The 19,357-nt window shown below is 33.4% G+C and overlaps 1 protein-coding gene across 4 annotated transcripts in view; it reads left to right on the top strand.

Annotated features, from left to right (window-relative positions):
- The window catches only part of SPAG9 (sperm associated antigen 9), a 130,457-nt gene that overhangs the window by 76,758 nt on the left and 34,342 nt on the right, over positions 1 to 19,357 (top strand). For all 4 annotated transcript variants that reach the window (XM_074261789.1, XM_074261788.1, XM_074261792.1 and 1 more), the window contains 6 exons: positions 10,025 to 10,223; positions 10,648 to 10,747; positions 12,066 to 12,187; positions 15,228 to 15,285; positions 17,874 to 18,026; positions 18,359 to 18,410. In XM_074261789.1, the coding sequence (XP_074117890.1) occupies positions 10,025 to 10,223; positions 10,648 to 10,747; positions 12,066 to 12,187; positions 15,228 to 15,285; positions 17,874 to 18,026; positions 18,359 to 18,410 (684 nt within the window). The remainder of the gene's footprint in view (positions 1 to 10,024; positions 10,224 to 10,647; positions 10,748 to 12,065; positions 12,188 to 15,227; positions 15,286 to 17,873; positions 18,027 to 18,358; positions 18,411 to 19,357) is intronic.

Below are 19,357 nucleotides of genomic sequence, written 5' to 3'. Positions count from 1 at the left end.
TTCTGAAACTATCCTGTTCCTCATTCTTATAGCTCAATAATATGACATCAATAAGTTCCCTAAGAAATAATCCCTAGGGGAATGGCTGAATGTTATGGAATATTATTGTTCCATAAGAAACTATCAGAGAGGCCTGGAGAGACTTACATGAACAGATGCTAAGTGAAATGAGCAGAACCAGGACACAAGACACAACAGAAAATAATACAATGATCAACTCTGTGTGTGTTTGTATTTATCAGAATTGCTAAAGTTATATATGCATGCATAATACACCCCTCTCACCCCCCAAATAAATCTTATAGTACCTTTACGTCATTCTGTTAACCTGTAAAAATACTGCCTAAGATTGCCTAAATGGAAAATCTTAGAAGAAGTAGTAAAAGAAGATAATGAAAATCTGTAATTTCTGTAATTGTACTGTAATTTCTATAATTCAGTAGTATTATTTGTGTACCATCCATCCAAGGTAGAGATCAGAGCTCTTTTCTTCTGCACTTTACCTTTTTGTGATTATTACATACATTTTAAAATCTTAAGGTCTAGAAAATTGTAAAGTAAAATTCTGTTGTTCATTTGGGTTGTCTAATATTAGTGATTTAGCAGTATCTGTGAGATGTTTGATGCCTATGACCTTGAAATTCCCAGTATTTTTTAGTTATTTAGCAAAGTAGGAGAAAGGCCTAAGTAAAGAGGAGTTATTCCTAACACTTATGATTTTTTTTTATTACTTTCTATTTATTGTTACCATATGTAGAAGTCATATGTAACTGGCAAAAGGAACAAGTTTAACTTTAAATGACATTGTCTACACTGTGTATAAAATTGCTGACCTTGATTGCTTCAGCAGAATTGCTGATAGGAGACTCTGATTTGTTAAGTTTTGTGTGTGAAGTTAATAGGCAGTACATGCTGTGTTCTTGTGTGGATGTGCTTAGCATACAGAAAAGATACTGTTTGAACAGAGCTCACATTATCCTTGAAGTTTTTTTTCTTTATTTTATTTGAATAAGTTTAGAAATGAATTTTGTCATTTGAACTTCTCGGACTTTATTCTTACTACTCTAAAATAAATAATTGTTATAAAATAGATTTTCATCAGCATAATTTAAAGTAGCTGTCAAAGTTTTTTTGGGAGGTATTATGACATCTCTAATTATTATGACATCTCTAATTGTTATTTACAGTATCACCCTGTCTTTTTTACCCCTCCCTCCAAGAAAAACCTCCTTCATATCATCAAAAAACTTTCAGAATTTTGTGTAATGCCATTTGAATATCAGAAAAATGATTTAGAAAACAGTGTAATAACAAATATGAAAGTGAAATTAGAATAGTTTTGGGGCTTTTTTTTTGCCATTTGAAAAATTTGCATATTACCAGAGAAGTTAGTATGAAATATTTCCTATATAGTTTCTGCCTGTTCCCATGTAAAAAGGGAGATACAGTGATGTGCAAATTGCCTGAGGAAAATAATTTAGATGCGATTTCAATTTGTGACAACAGTAGTTATACATGTATGTATGAGAAACACTAAAGCTCTAGTATGACCCCCCCACCCCACAAAAAACAGTTACAAAAATTGACACGATTGTTACAGAATAGCCTAATTAATCCTCAGGAAATTGTTGATTATATTCAGTTAACCTTTATCCTATTCTTCTGACTTTATTGCCTTTGCTCCTCCACTGCATGTTGTTGAAAGTGGAGAAAACCATGAAATTGTTCTGTATCCATTGAATATTAATGTTAAACAATGTCAACTGGGTCCTCACTGCTGCTTGGCAATTGTTTTTTTCAGATTATTGTTTCACTCTCTACAGTGACTATTCTATAACTTTCTTGTCCCTTGTCACAGTTCCTTTCTCCCACTATAATCTTTTTTATATTTTATAGAAAAAATTGAGATACTTTTACTATCTTTTATTCCTTAGCACCCTCTCCTGTCACCTTCTGCTACAGTCTTTTCCTTCACTCTCACATGATGAAGTTGCCTTAATCCTTACCAAGGCTAACTTCTACTTGTTCAAGTGATGTCATTTTGTCTTGTCTCTGTCAATTGTCCCCTTTCCCCATCTTCTCTCTTTTTTTATTGGTTTTTAATCTCTTCTCTTATTAGCTCAATTCCCTACTACCTATAAACATACAAAATAACTATAAACAACTTCCCTATCCTGAAAAAATCCTGTTAGTCCATCCATACTAATTATTATCCTATTATCCCCAAAACAGCTGGATGCCTTCACTTTCTTTTTTCATTATCTTCAAACTTGTTTTTTTTTTTTTTAATAAAAATTTTTTTTATAAAATTTTTTGACAGTATATATGCATCAATAATTTTTTTTATAACATTATCCCTTGTATTCATTTTTCCAAATTTTCCCCTTCCTCCCTCTACTCTCTCCCCTAGATGACAGGCAATCCCATACATTTTACATGTGTTACAGTATAACCTAGATACAATATATGTGTGTAAATCCAATTTTCTTGTTGCACGTTAAGTATTAGATTTCGAAGGTATAAGTAATCTGAGGAGATAGACAGTAGTGCTAACAATTTACATTCATTTCCCAGTGTTCCCTCTCTGGGTGTAGTTGTTTCTGTCCATCCTTGATCAACTGGAAGTGAGTTGGATCTTCTTTATGTTGAAGATATCCACTTCCATCAGAATACATCTTCATACAGCATTGTTGTTGAAGTGTACAGCGATCTTCTGGTTCTGTTCATTTCACTCAGCATCAGTTCATGTAAGTCTCTCCAAACCTTTCTGAATTCCTCCTGCTGGTCATTTCTTACAGAGCAATAATATTCCATAACCTTCATAAACCATAATTTACCCAACCAGTCTCCAATTGATGGACAACCATTCATCTTCCAGTTTCTAGCCACTACAAAAAGGGCTGCCACAAACATTTTGGCACATACAGGTCCCTTTCCCCTCTTTAGTATTTCCTTGGGATATAAGCCCAATAGCAGCAATGCTGGATCAAAGGGTATGTACAGTTTGACAACTTTTTGGTCATAATTCCGATTGCTCTCCAGAATGGCTGGACTCTTTCTGAGCTCCACCAACAATGTATTAGTGTTCCAGTTTTCCCACATCCCCTCCAACATTCATCATTATTTGTTCCTGTCATTTTAGCCAATCTGACAGGTGTGTAGTGGTATCTCAGAGTTGTCTTAATTTGCATTTCTCTGATCAGTAGTGATTTGGAACACTCTTTCATATGAGTGGATATAATTTCAATTTCATCATCTGAGAATTGTCTGTTCATATCCTTTGACCATTTATCAATTGGAGAATGGTTTGATTTCTTATAAATTAGGGTCAGTTCTCTATATATTTTGGAAATGAGACCTTTATCAGAACTTTTAACTGTAAAAATATTTTCCCAATTTATTACTTCCCTTCTAATCTTGTTTGCATTAGTATTGTTTGTACAGAAACTTTTTAGTTTGATGTAATCAAAATTTTTTATTTTGTGATCGATAATGATCTCTAGTTCTCCTCTGGTCATAAATTCCTTCCTCCTCCACAGGCCTGAGAGGTAGACTATTCTGTGTTCTTTTAATCTATTTATGATCTCATTCTATATGCCTAAATCATGGACCCATTTTGATCTTATCTTGGTATATGGTGTTAAGTGTGGATCCTTATTAATCTATTTATGATCTCATTCTATATGCCTAAATCATGGACCCATTTTGATCTTATCTTGGTATATGGTGTTAAGTGTGGATCCTTATCTAATTTCTGCCATTCTCCTCAAACTTGTTACAGTCTGGTTTCCACCATTATCATTCCATAGAAATTGTTCTCTCTAAAGTTACTAATCTCTGTTTCCAAATCATTGGCCCCTTCTCAATCCTCATTCTCCTTTATTTCTCTACTGCTTCTGACACTGTTGATCACTCTCTCCTCCTTAATGTTCTCTTTTCTCTAGATTTTCCGTACACTATTCTCTTTAATCTATTCCCCACTCAGCCAGTAAAGGGATTTACCAAAGTTCTGGTCACTTTCCTACTTAGTAAACTTAAGTGGCTTCCTATTGCCTCCAGGCACAAATCTTTGTTCAGTTGATAGTTGTGTCGGACTTTCTGTGACTCATGATGAGTCAACTGTTCTTGGGGTTTTCTTGGCAAAGATACTGGAGTAGTTTGCTTCTCCAGTGGTTCCAGTGGATTCTTGTCAGTCAATCAGAGGTTAAGTAATTTGACCAAGGCCACACAGCTTGAATGTGTCTGAGGCTGGATTTGAACTCAGGTCTTCATGATTCCAGGCCCAATATTTTAGCCACTGAGTCACCAGCTGCCATCAGAAACAAATAAAATATTATATTTAGCATTCAAAGTCCTTTATAACCTAAGCCCCTCCTTCCTACCTTTTCAGTCTTTTTACATGTAAGTAAACTTAATGCATTGATTATTTGGCATACCCTTGACAAGCACTCCATTTTTCCAATAGCCAGATTTAAAATTAAAAAAAGTTTAAAACATATGAATTCCTAGGCTATTGAAACACTTTTATTACAATCTCTTAGATATATTTCTTAATTTTTATGATGTGATATAGCATATAGTTCTATTATACTATTCTGTCATTGGGAATGTCTAATAATGCTGTAAAGGTTCTTGTCTGTATAACATTTATCAGAACATCTTAGAAGCTGCCTTCAAGTTCTTTGAGCAATGGTTTTGATATAGTGTATATGTAAAAAAAAAAAGACCTAGATTATGTCAGTTATTAAATTTAAATTGTTTACTTTGTCTCATAATTTGCAGGTTATTGTAGTGCTTAACTGATTACCCCCTGACCAGACTTTTAGACTCAAATGAGACAATTTATAAAGTTTTGTAAATTCTGAAGTGCTGTATAAATATGTGATTATTGTTCAATGTCTCAGTTTTATGTAGAATGAACTGTTGTTCATTATAATGGGATTATAATGGGATCAGTCATGGGTAACAGAATTTTTCATATTATTTTCCTTTGTGGCATTTTTTTTTCACATAACTATTGACAGCTTTAATAAATCCTGAAAATTGTCATGACCATTTATCAATTGAGAAATATATTTTATTTTATTATTTTTAATAAATTTGCCTTAGCTCCTGAATATTTGATAAATGAGACCCTTCATTAAAGAAACTTGCTGTAAAATTTTTTACTGATTTCCTATTTCTAATTTTTGTTTCTAGTTTTATGCAAAACCTTTTAAATTTATTGTAATCAAAATTAGTCCATTTTACTTCTCGTGATCCTTCTCCTATGTCTTGTCTCAATAAAATCTTTTCCATATCCATAGTTTTGACAGGTAATTCTTTTCCATGCTCTCCTAATTTTATAAAACCTTTTACATCTAAACTATAAATTGAGATGTCAATTACTCTTGAATGAGACCCACAGAGTATAGTACTTTTGTAAATAGGAATCAGCCGACACTTATCAAGTTGTCTTATCAAGAGTTTTATACAGTTTTGGTATTGGGATAGATTTCTTTCTTATCCTTGCCATCTTTGGCTGTTTGTTAATATATAAAAATCCTTTCAAAGTTATCACTCACACTAGGGTTAATTCATTTTCATAATATATTGCTGGTTTTACTGAGCATGTTTGCAGCTTCCCTAAAGTTTTACAGATGGAGGTGGTTAACAAAACTACTTTCTTTAGGGTCTTCCCCTAATTTAGCACATAAGCCATAGGATGTGACATCAATTAACTGATAGTCAACTTGTTGCCTATCAAAAAGTACTTTTGCATCAAAAAATCTATTAAATTGTTAGGTAATTTTCTTCCATGCCTTTGATTATTGTGAAAAGCAATGCAATTATTCTAGATATTTATAGTTCTAATTCATGTCTTGCCCTTTCCAAAGTCTGCTAGTCAAGTGACCCTATTGGTCAGGGACTTTTGAGATGAAGAGAATAAGAGAAGGAGGAGATTTAATTTTCTTGCTAGAGCAAGAGAGTTAAAGGAAGAAGAGAAATTTTGGAAGAGCTTCTGTGTGGAGTGAGATGGGAAGTTCAATAGGCATTTATGTGCCTTATACATAGTAAAGTGTTTAATATAAATTTTTTATGCTAGATTTTTATTCATATTTTTCAAGAATTAGCTAAAATTCTGCTCGTCTCTCTTGTGTACTCAAAAATAAAACTTTTCATAAAACTGATAAATAATATGTTCCATGTTCTTCAAATTTTCTTTTAGTATCTCTCTTTATATCTATATCATGTATCCATTTTTAACTGTATCTTGGTAAGTGGTGCAAAATATTGGTCAAGGGCCAATTTATGCAAGACTGCTTTCTTCCCTTGTCTTCCCCTCTCCCCCAGTTTTTTTTTTTTTTTTTTGACCATATAACAAAAATCTTAAGTCTTTGCACTTTACACTTGTCAAATATATGGTTACTGTATTTATTTGTTGCTGTAAATTGTATGTTTACCACTTTCCCTTGATCTAACTTTGTTTCTTAGCCAATACCAGATATTTTTGATCATTACTGTCTTAATAAATAGTTTAAAATCTGGTACTACTAAACTTCCTTCCTTTACGTTTTTAAAAATTATTTCCTCAGTTGTTCTCGACTTATTGTTCATCCAAATGAATTTTGTTGTTGTTTTTTCCTAGCTCAATTTTAAAATTTCTTTCATAGTTAAAAAAAAAAAAAGATAGTCAGGATTATGTGGACTTGCCCTAGGGTAACACAGCTTCTGAGGTCAAATTTGAACTCAAGTCCTACTGACTCCATTTATTATGCTTACTAAATGCTAAACACTGGAAAGACAAATAACAAGCAAAAATATTGTCTTTGCCCCCCCGCCTCCCCCCCAAAAAAAAGCTTACTAATAATACATTAAAGGGAGCTAAATCATGGAATGAGTTAGGCATGGATGATAGTGTGGTTTTTTCTCAAAATGGAGATTCTAGGAGCAACTCAGCCAGAGAGTGAAGAGGCCTGCCTGAGTAGAGGAAGAAGGCAGCTGATACCTAGAAGAAAATGGACTTTTTACTATTTGAGACTTTTACTAGTTGAGAGAATGGGGATCCAGTTAAGGTTGGCAAAAATGAGTTTGCATTGTTCCTAGGGAGCATGGGAATGAGACTGCCTTCAGCTTGTTCAGCAGCTATTTGTTAGGCACAGCGGATGTAAATGATGAGAGTGCTGTGGACTAAGATTTGGTAGGAGAAGAACCAAGATAGGACACGGGGCAAAGCTTCCAGAGCTGAGGACAGTGCAGAGTTGGTCTGGTTAACTACTAAGTAGAGACAAGAGGGGGAATGGATGAAAGGATTGGAGTCTCCATGAGAGCGAAGAATAGATTTAAGAGGGGGGGGAGTGAGTCTTAGGAAGAGATAGAAAGCCAGGAGGTTAGAATCAGACAGGAAAATGTCAGATTTTCTAATTAGGGAAATGGGTAACAGTGAGATTTATTGTATGGCTATCCCTTTGTGTGACTGAGGAAGTAAACATCAGTGAATGAATCAATCAACAAGCATTTTTCCAAGCACCTCTTAAGTGCTAAGGGTTGGGAACATTAAGACCAAAAAAAAAGAAAGAAAGAAAGAAAAGAAAAAAGAAAATCTCAGCTAAGAAAACTTGTATTCTCCTGCAAAATCAGTAGGCATATTTCATCAGTTGTCTTCAGGGATTGATAGTCACCATTCTGGGACCTGAGGCTAGCAGTGAGGTTACTTCTGTAGGGAGTATCAAAGTGTGTTGGGAGTTGGGGCTGGGAATTGGAGGAGGACACTGACTTGAGAGAAGAAATGCCCCTTAGAAGGTGGCACTTAGGGGAGGGGTTGGCAAGGAGGTCATGTATTCTTGTCCTAGGGAGCAAGTAGCCAGTGCAAAGGCATGGAGGATGGGTATTGTATCCTGTGAGCTAATAGTCAGAAGGCCATTTTGGCTGGGCTGAAGAGTCAGGAAAGGGAATAATGCATAAAGTCTAGAAAGTCAAACCAGGTTGTTAAAAAGAAATCAAGGAGCTTATATTTGATCCTAGAGACAAAATATAACTACTAGGGATTGGGAGCAGTCAAGACTGGAGCAGTGTTGAGGAAGGGTGGCTTTAGGAAGATTGTTTTATCAGCTGTATGCAATTTAGATTGTAGAAGACTTGAGATAGGGAATACCAGGTAAAAGATTATTCCAGTGGTATAGGTCAAAGGCAATAAGGGTATGAGTGAAGCTTTTGGTTGTGGCAGTGGGCAGAAGGGGGAAAGATTTAAGGGATGTTGTGGAGGTAATTAAACATGTTGAATGTGCAAGATTACAAAGTTAACACTTTGTAGTCCTGGGTGCCTGGAAGGATGGCAGTGCTCTTGGCAAAAATAAAGCAATTCAGAAAAGGAGTGAGTTTTGGAGGGAGGATAATGCTTTTTGTTCCGGGGTGTGTGTGTGTGTGTGTGTGTGTGTGTGTGTGTGTGTGTTTGAAATGGCCTGTTATGGGTCATTCACTTTGAAATGCCTGATAGGCAGTTGGAGATGGATAGCTAGAATTTAGGAGAAAGAAGGGCAGTAGAGAGAGCTAGGTATAATTTTCATGGAGACAATTTAAGGGAACTTACTTGAATCCTAAAATTCTGGGCTCCAGACCTGCCACTGCCACATATAATCTCTGTTCTTTTCTGGGCAGAATCTTGTCTCAGTGCCTCAGTTCCTAAGAGTAGAAATTTCCAAGAAGTTGCAGATTAGCTTTTCCCTCCTCAAGGGTGTAGTAGGATTTCCTTAAAATAGTCAAACAACATTTGAAGCAAAAGTTCAGATGCTATTATTCTGATTGCTGGGCTCCAATTTTTTTTTGGTTAGATGATGTTTCTGATTTTCTCTAACTACAAGCTGTTACAAGAGACATTTTGAAATGTCTCGTGATTAGTTTTGTTTCAGTATCCATTCAATTCAAATTTCCAAGAAAAGTAAAAAGCGAATAATTAGTAGTCTTACAGAATTGCAGTTAATGTCACCAATGTCTTTCAGAAAAGTTTCTGCTATTTTTGTGCTTTATACTTAAAGATGACAATATTCCTTTTGTTAGATGTGTTTAGATGAGTGACTATAGGGACTAATGTACATGTGTGCTTTCCACACATATATGAGATCTCTTTGGTTTATAGTTGGCACCAAATACAGATCTGTGATTTTTTTTTTTTTTTTTTTTTTTTTGTCTTGCCCATTTGATTTTTGCTCAGTCCTTGGCCTATGCTTTAAAATCACTGCATTTCAGTATGTGCCAAACTATCTGTATTACAGCTGCTACCCAGTATTTGGCAGTTTAGTTCTGCTTCTACAACATTACATTTACTGAGCCCATTTTATCCAAGTGTTATTGTTAATAAACTGGAAAGTGTAGTAATACTCAAAGTTCTGGGATGTGTAATTTTTTTATGCCAGTTTCCTGTGAATGATATTTGACCCCCAATTCATATTTTGGCATACTAACTTTTTCATCTGATTAGAATGTACTATGTATCTGTGTCTCTTTGTATGTGTGTCACAATTTGATTATTTTTATACTTCTATACTTTGCATCAATGCTCTCATTGATGTGACTAGTCTGATATAGTGCAAATTTCATTCTAGTCATGCCTTTTTATCTTTTAAGAAGCCAGAGGCATGTCATCTTGTAAAGTCTACACAGGAATCGAGTCCTATGTATTTTGCCAACATATGGGCACAAGAGGATCAGTCAGGAAGACCATTTGGTCATGCACTACATGATGGTGATGATGATATACCATATAGCTGGCTTATCTCCTTTTCCAGTATCTTTTTACCTCACTTCTGTGTAGTCATTCATTGGTAATACATTGCTTATTTCTTGATAGTTTTAAAAAAATCTGAATTATTTATTATTATAACCTTATCTTTTCATTTTTCTGTGACTCTTATTTCCATAATTTGATATTTTGAAATTTTATTAGAGAATTCTCTGGGTAACATGACTTCCCAATGTTATTATACACCCATTCAAAATAAGACTGAGTTATTCAGTTGTACTTACAAAGAATGTTTACAATTTTTAGGATGAACTTTCTGATATTAGTCAAGGAGGATCAAAGGCTACTACTCCAGCTTCCATAGCTGCTTCTGAGGGTGCAGCAATTCCTACTGATACTCCCTCGAAGGAGGACAATGAGGGATATTTGAAGGCTGCAGATAAGTCAGAGACAGGCAAGCATATTGAAGTACAGGTAGCTCAAGATACTAGGAGTGTATCAATTGGTAAGTGTCTCTTTTGTTTCCCTAGCATCTGGGGTTGGTTGGTTGATTGATTGCCTGCTTTGGTAATTATCTGTTTTACTAGAAATCAGAGACTTAGCTAGGAGCAAACATGGCATGATAATATACCACTTTAAAACACCCATAAAAATGATTGAAATAGAGAAAGGGAGGAGAAGGATTGCAAGGAAGGAAGTGTTGGTTTGGGATACCCAATATTTTGTACTAGGGAATCTGTACCTTGTATTTTATTTTCTCTTTTTGATCTCATCTAATAAAACATGCTGAGTGTATTTGAACTCTTATGCTCTTCAGAATGTAAGAATTCAAGATAATTTAAAAATATTTGTAACTTAATGATAATGTGTTAGCATAAGAACATGGCATATTTCATGGCTAATGATCTCACAAATTTTTCTTTTCTCAGGCTCTAATGAAAATGAAGGTAAATCAGAAGTGCAAGCAATCATTGAATCCACTCCTGAATTGGATATGGATAAAGATCTTAGTGGATATAAAGGTTCAAGGTATTTCAGGATGTTGCTTCTGTAACTAAGTCCTTTCATTTAGGTGGAACAAAAACACGAGATGCTTCTATGGTTTTTTCCCTTCTGTAAGCATCCAGCCTTGTAAATATGTCAGTTTTGTCCTTTTAATCCTATAATGGGAAATTCAGGTACTTTGCTGTGTACTAATGATAACAGAAGTAGTGGTGGGGAATCTGGTAGCACACGGGATAGAGTAGTGGACCTGAAGTCAGGAGGATTTAAATCTGACTTCAGATGATTTATTTAACTAGGTGATTGGGTAGGTCACTTTGCTCTGTGTATCTCAGCTTCCTCATTCATAAAATGAGCTGGAGAAGGAAATGGCAAACTTCTCCAGTGTTTTTGCCTAGAAAACCCCAACTGGGATCACAGAGTTGGACATGAATGAAAAACAACAATAATAGCTCACCTTTTTACATCATCTTAAATTTTGAAAAGTGTTTTACACTTATTATTTTGTTTGATTCTCACACTCAGCCAGAGAGGCAGGTAGCATTATTTGCCCCTGTTCTACAGATAAGAAAAATGAGGTGGAGAGAAGGTTATTTGCATGCAGAGTTGGGAAATATCTGAGGCAGAATTCATATGGAATGCTTCTTGAATCTAGGTCCAATGCTAACAAGTCCAACATTTAGATGCTTAGTTAAATCAAGCTAATAAATTCCTGTTCTTTTTACTCTGAAACGGAACTCTTTTCTAATTTAGAAAATTTTTCCTTATAATTGCTTCATGCATTTATCATTTGGCAACTATTATTAGTCTTTCTAAAGGCCAGGATAAAGTTTGTTTGTTGTTGTTGTTCATTCATATCCAGCTCTTCTTGACTGCATTAGGGATTCTCCAAGATACAGGAAAGGTTTATCATTTCCTTCTCCAGCTTATTTTACAGATCAGGAATTAAGGCAAACAGAGTTAAGTGACCTTCCCAGACACAGCTTATTGATGAAATGAGAATTACTTATCTGCTGTCATAATCAGGATATTTAAAATAACAATAAAATTAAGGGCTTTTGAATCATTCTTTCATTACTTTGCCTACATTTCTACACATTTTTAAACAATTATCCTGATAGATTTTTCTGAAAATCACTCTACTTTCATCCCTAACTCTCCACAAGTGTTGATAAATATTTAATAAGTTCTATGAACTATAAGCCCAGACATGGAAAGAAACCACCCAGTGATCATTCATGTTATACTGAAATTAAATAATTGTTTTATTCCTAAATAATGTAGCTTGGATATCCAATTTACAATGTTGTAGAAGAACTTATTTGTTTGTTATTCTCTTGAACAGCACTCCTACCAAAGGTATAGAGAACAAAGCGTTTGACAGAAATACAGAATCTCTGTTTGAAGAACTGTCTTCAGCTGGCTCTGGCTTGATTGGAGATGTAGATGAAGGAGCAGATTTACTGGGTATGGCAGCTTTAGCAAAAGATTATTTTTTTTACTGGTCAAAAATGGCTTTTCAAGTTTGTTGTATAAAAGCCTGCCAAGCCCGATTACTCCCCTAAGAGGGCTCATGGCTTAATGTGCAAATAATAATGTAGGTCTTAAATTAAAAAAAAAAAAATACTCTGAATAAATCCAAATCTTACAAGAGCTGTGATCATTAAAGCTAATATACATTTAAAATATGTAACATTAAAGCTAATATACATTTAAAATATGTAACATTCTAACTGTAAACATCATCTTCTGAAAATATAAATTTTCTTTAAGAATAATTATCAAACACTTTAAATGATATGATGAAACATTGGAATCTATTTTGTGCACAAATGCTACCGCTGTTGGATTTTGGTTTTTTTTTTTTTTTTTAACAAAGAATCATCCCACAAAAAAAATTTATCATTTAGCAAATACTTTTAAATGCAAGCTATTTAAGTTTGCCCCTAGGTTTATATTCTCTATCACTCTTGAAAGTTTTGATGTTTCCTCTTAAACTTAGAGTGGTGTTATACCTTTATCTTTTTGGTTAATCCTAATTTTCTAGATGTTTGATGGTTGACAACAGCTCTTAATTGATAAACAAATCAAAACTGATTTAAATTTGAAAACCAGAAATGACAAGTTAACATTGTTCATATCTTCATTAATTGTTTTCCCTGCCAGCGTGTGTGTTCTAAAGCCCTCCTTCCCATAAAAAATATGGGTTTTCTACCCACCAAAAAAGGGGGAGAAAAAAAATCCTAAGATTGTACTTAGTTTAAGTATTTTAATGAAAGTTGGGCTGTCCAAATTCCCAAGTAGGTTTGTATTATTGTTAGAATGGAAAAAGCATTATATTTCATTTGAAATAAGACTTTTGTTTGTACATGTTAAGTCATGTTAATTGTATTTTGTATCTTTATTTGGAACTTAATTTCAGGAGAAATCTTTGTTGGAAATATGTTTTTTATTAACTATACATTTTACAGACTACAATATAAGAATGCGTATTTTCCATGTAATATCTTAAACTTTTTAGTACCATAGTGCCATATGTTGCTTAATATATAGTTTGGTTAATCATTTCTCTTTTCTCTTCTTTGACATTAATGTGAGCTTAGCTGTTAGTTTCCTAAAACAAGCTAATTGAGATTCTCCAATCTCTTTTCTCTTGGGCTGCTTACCCAGGGGAATATTCTGGTGTGTATGTTTTTAAATGCATTCAAATTGCTGCTTATACAGCTAGGCATTCTTGGCTGCTATTGTCATTCAGTGCATTCTCTTCATTTTTCTGCTCACTGACATTTTTTGCCCTGCATATTTTTCAGCTTTTAAGCCTTTTCTCCTAATTCTTGAAAGAGTTTCCACAAATGTGGTTAGGAAGGATTTTTTTTTTTTCCAAATTAAGCTTCCATATATATACTTAACTGTTACCAAATTATTTATAAAGAAATTGTTTAATACTTCATATATTGACACATGTTTAAGCATTTAAATATTAGCTAAAAGGCTTATGAATCTCTGAGGTTTGGTCAAATATGTACTATTGAAAAGGGAAAGGAAAAGAAGGAAATAGCATTATATATAGTGCCTACTATGTACATTCATTTTTTGTTATTAAAAACTTTTCCTCATGAGGAATTTGCTATTAATGAGAGTTTCCTTAATTATCTCTTTTTGGTGCTTTTATCCAACTTAGTTCACTAAATGAAAAATAAGAAATAATGCAATTGTCATAGCCTTTGTTTCCAGAATACTTTGGGTTTAATGCAATGCATTGAGTGTGGATGTGTCTCTGCTTGTATCTCTGTCTATGCAAACTTGAGAAAGAGACAGAAAACACATACTTTTTTAATTTGCTGGGGTTTTTTCCCATGGGATTTATGTGAACCCCTTTAATACATAATTTCACCTCCATTTTTCTTAATATGCTTCGATTGGAAATTTTATTTATCACAAAGTTATAAAGTTGGAAGTTTGTGCTTTATTTGAATGTCATGCATGTAGATTGTTTATTTTTCTGAAATTATTTGATCATTATTGATTTGACACTTTAATGAAAAAAAATACTACAAATCAGCTGATTTGTGGACTTTAAGCATATTTATTTTCAGTATGAGGCAAAATAGAAAAACATTTGTTTGGACTTAAGAGTTTGCAACATTCCTGGAAAGGGCTTAACAATAGTAGTTCATCTTCTTAAGCTACAGAATGCTTCCTCCATCACTAGTCCCTGCCCTCATGACAGAATTCTCCAGTCTCGTACCGTTGTGATTCCCTATTTTTGTTATTAGTTTTGTTTATCACAAAGTTCACAATTTTATAGGTAATCAATCTACACTCATACTGTTTCTTACATGAAACGTTTCTTGTTCTTTGTTTTTGCTCTACACGGGATGCATGGGCTTTAAGACCATAATTTCTTGGGTAAGGTGCCATCTGCTTTGGGGTACTGCAAAGCTTTTTCACTTTCTCTGACCTTTGTTTAAACATCCCCTCTATATGTAAAATATCTTTTGGTTTATTATTAGAAACACTTTATCTCCATTTTAAAAAGATTTGGATGCAAATCCGTTAATCATTAACCTATATTGTCTATAATTGATATAGATATATTATGCAAAATATTTGAGATGTGCATAAAGTATAAAGCTTTTCAGATTTCTACTCCTTTCATTTCTTCTTTAATATTTTTGGTCATTCAAATTGACTATGTTTTTTACATCACCTTAATTTCATCTAATCTTTAATTGAGTTGAATATCAGCTCTATATAAACTACCATTTCCTATTGTGGTATTTAGCAGGATACTTGAATTTTTTTTTTAAATTATATTCAAAAAGGAAGAAAGCATCAGTTATGAAGAACAAACCAATAAAATTTGTGGCTTTTTGTTTTGGAAGTTTTATAGGTTCTTACTCTATGGGGATTAAAAACAAACGTATAAAATAACATTAATTAGCATAGTTTTAAATTGATCTTTTTTTTTTTTTTCTGAATTCACTATTTTTTTCTTATTTTTAAGGAATGGGTCGTGAAGTTGAAAATCTTATTCTGGAAAACACACAACTCTTAGAAACCAAGTAAGTATTCATAGAGTTTTGATAATATAACTAAAGTTCCATCATTAATCCAACTGAATTTTTCTTTCCCATTTTTATCTATATCTAATTGGAACACATACTATACAACCCTCATGTAGGCTTCTTTTGGTTTGCCCTAGGTATTGATTAACTTTCTAGTCATTGAATGCAGTTTTTACTTTGTTCTCAAATATCATTAGTCACTTTTTTTGGAGTTTGTCTTGTGGGAGATCAAATGGTGTTCTTACCTTTGGTTTCTCAATTTTGATACATTATAAATGCAAGCTATTGCTATTCTTATGAGTAGTATGAAGGTTGCTAAGCATTTATTATATATGATCCCATTAGATCCTTGCAACCTGTGAAATAGGTACTATTCTCATTTCATAAATCAGGAAACTGAAGCTTGCAGTGTTGAAGTCTTAAACATAATCACACAACTATTTCATATTTGATTTTTTAACTCAGATTTTCCTGACTCCATGTGAAATGCTTTATTTACTGCACTTCTTTAAATGTCATGTCTAGTTCATTCTTTTTTTTTTTTTTTTTTTTTTTTTTTTTTTTTTTTTCTGAGGCAATTGGGATTAAGTAACTTTCCCAGGGTCACACAGCTAGGAAGTGTTAAGTTGTCTAAGATCAGATAGGAACTCAGATCCTCCTGACTTCAAGGCTGATGCTCTATCCCCTCACCACCTAGCAGCTCCCTGCCTAGTTCATTTTTAAACAACCCTCTAAGTAGAAGTATTATGATTACCCTCATTTTACAGATGGGGAAACTGAAGCAGAGAACAGTTCAAGGACCAGGCCTAGTATAAATGCTGAATATGTCTTCTGATTCCAATTGTAATGCTCCATCTATTTACTTCACTTTTCACTGTCATATTTTCAAGTCTGGGCATAAGTTGTTTCTCTTTAGCATTCATTAAATTTGTATTTATCTGAGATATATGGGTTGAAGATAAAATGGTTTCTATGCAAGGGCAGAATTGATCCAAAAGGCATTAGATGTTACAGTTCATGCATTCCTTTACAATTTGATTTGTCTTTATTAAAGACAATTATTTCATTAATTGTTCTTTAGGGCGATTCAGCAAGACTGCTTTTATTAACATTATCTAAAAAATTTTTTTTTAATTTTGCAATTCCTTTGTTGTCATTGTGCTTCTTGTTTTTTCTATTTGCAAAAATAGAAATAGGCAACTCTTAAGTTTTCCTTTGTTGTTACAATTTAGTTCTAGTGCAGTTAAAATGCTAAGAAAGCAGCATCATATTGGCTTTATTTGATTGTGATGCAAAGAAACCCAATGAAATGACCTTTGTGGAATCCCAGCTCTGACAGTTAAATTTGGGGCCAGTGGTGTGTCTATCAACCCTAGTTTCTGCGTAATATACAGATCTCACATAATGGTTTGAGAAAAGTGCTTTGCCAACTTTTTAAAGTACTGTGTGATTATGATTTTTGTACTATGTATTATAAAGTAGCTTTCTTGAAAAAAAATTCATTTTTTTTTTCTTTCCAAATTTTCTTTCATACCCTACACGCACTCATTGAAAAGGAAAGAAAAAGAAAACCTACTACAAATATCTGTAGTTATGGAAAACAAATTTCCAAATTAACTATGTTCCTTTCACATATAGCCTCATCCCCATTCAAGGTAGCAGATAGAATGTTTCATGAATCCTTCGAAATTGTTGTATTGGTCACTATATTGATCATAGTTACTATGTCTTTCACAATTAATTATCTTTACAATATGGCTGCTGTGTAAATTACTCTCATTGTTTCAAATACATCTTCACAGATTTCTCTAATATCCCCTTCATTTCTTTATGCTTCATTTTTATTCTTTATACTTCATTTCATAACCTAGTAGTATACCATCATATTCATATATTATAACTTTATTTAGACATCCCCTGTTGATGTCTTCTAAGTTTCCAATTGTTTGTCTCAACAAAAAGGGATATTATAAATATTTTCTTATGTATACTTTCCCTCTTTGATTGAATGGATTGCTGTGTCTCAAGAACAGGGGAAACGTACAGCTTTATGCAAATATATATACATATATATGTTTATACATACATAGCTTTTGGCTCATAGTTTCAAAATGCTGTCCTGAGAGGTTGAACAGATTTACAGTGCTACCAACATTAATTAGCACGCCTTCTTTCCCATGTCCTTTGTCATTTGACATTGGTATGATGGAACTTGTTCATACAGGCTCAGAGAGATTTTAATTTTTTCATTCTGAACATATTTTAGCCAAACCAATGAATTTTGAGGTAACACTGAGTTTTTTTCAGTGTTGTTTTGATTTCCATTTCTCTTTGTATATTAGTGATTTAGAGCATTTTATATCATATTTGATAGTTTCATATTCTTTAACTATCAATTGGGAAATAATTCTTATTCTTATCAATTTGATTCAGTTCCTGTATATTTTAGAAATGAGACCTTTATTTGAGAAACTTATATTTTTTCCTCCATTTCCTGCATAGCTTCTCAATTTAGCAGCATTAGTTTTGTCAGTGCAAAAACTAGCATTTATATTAACCATGATTTTCAAATATCTGCTATGTAGAAATGCTTTGAATGTAGTGAAGAATGATCTCATAGCAAAAGTGGATGAGTTGACCTGTGAGAAAGATGTGCTACAAGGAGAATTAGAAGCTGTGAAGCAAGCCAAACTGAAACTGGAGGAGAAAAACAAAGAATTGGAAGAAGAGCTTAGAAAGTGAGTGATTCCATTACTTTAAATAACTTCAGCTTAAACTAAATTGAATTGTCAAATTCAAAAAATTCATTCTTCCTGATTTTCCTTTAACCTTAATTTATGTGTGGGCATAGCATTAGAATAACTTGCCCTGAAAAAGGACAGCTAAAAAAAGTCTAAAATAATCTTGAAGATAGATATCACCAGTTAAATAGTGACCATCTTTTAGTCTTTAATTATGATTTTGTATTTTCATAAAGATTCTCTTAACTCAGTTTGAATCACATCTTTTTCTTTTTCTTTCTCTCTTTCCCCTCCACTGCCCCCTTCCCCTCACCCCCCATTTCGGTTAGAGCTCGAGCAGAAGCTGAAGAAGCAAGGCAAAAAGCAAAAGATGATGATGATGTAGGTATAACCTTTTAATTGGTCTGAGAAGCTTTTTTTCTGATTGTACTGCAATATGTGTTGTAGATAAAGTTGGTATATTTCATCTGGGCTTGTAACATTTTAAGTAGGGAATGTTGTTGTTTAGTCATGTGACAGAATTATGGAAATTATTGATGATATTAATATCCCTTAGCACATACTTGCTACTTAATCATCATATTCCTATACTGCCTTTAAAGAAAAGTGACACTGCTCATTCTCTGCTAATATGATATGTGTTTTGAGTTAATTTGGGGGGCTGTAGTGTTTATATTTTCATAAGTATCCATGTAGAGACATTGGTATGATAAAGCTAGTTCATGCAGCCTCATGAGAGCCAACTTTTAACTTTAACACATTTTGAGGATTTATACCCTAGAAATGGCAAATGCTATAAATCAGGACTTTATTTATCATTTTGTTGATCATAAAGAATTAAGAAAATGATAAGATAATTTTAATAACAAAGATCAAGCTTTAAAATGCACCATGTCTGCACACTCTCCCCTCCTTCTTTCTATCCTAACCTCTTCCCAAGTCAGTTGTTAAAATATACCAAAACATCCTTGCTAAGAGATCCCTCTTTTCATCTTAGCTTGACTATGTGAAGCAGTAAACTGAATTTAAGAATAGGTCACTTGACTGTGGAACAGCAAATCTAACAGTCCTTTGTGGCAATCACTACCCCACCCACTCTTCAAACCCTTGGCAAACTAGCACTAACTGGGCCAACCATTCAAAGTAATGTTCATTTTCTCTTCGTATATTCATTATTGTTGATTTGCAATAAATTTTTGATTTCACTAGATCTGTCTTCTCATTCCTGTCGATACAGATTGCATACCCTATCCTATTTAACTTTTGTCCACAACTTCTTGTTAATTCTTTAAAGCAATCCACCCATCCTCTCAAATAAAATACTTTCT

Source organism: Sminthopsis crassicaudata, chromosome 4, assembly GCF_048593235.1.
Source record: "Sminthopsis crassicaudata isolate SCR6 chromosome 4, ASM4859323v1, whole genome shotgun sequence".
NCBI classification, from domain to species: Eukaryota; Metazoa; Chordata; class Mammalia; order Dasyuromorphia; family Dasyuridae; genus Sminthopsis; species Sminthopsis crassicaudata.
The sequence above is the reverse complement of the archived record's forward strand: the minus strand, read 5'-3'. Positions and strand labels throughout refer to the sequence as shown.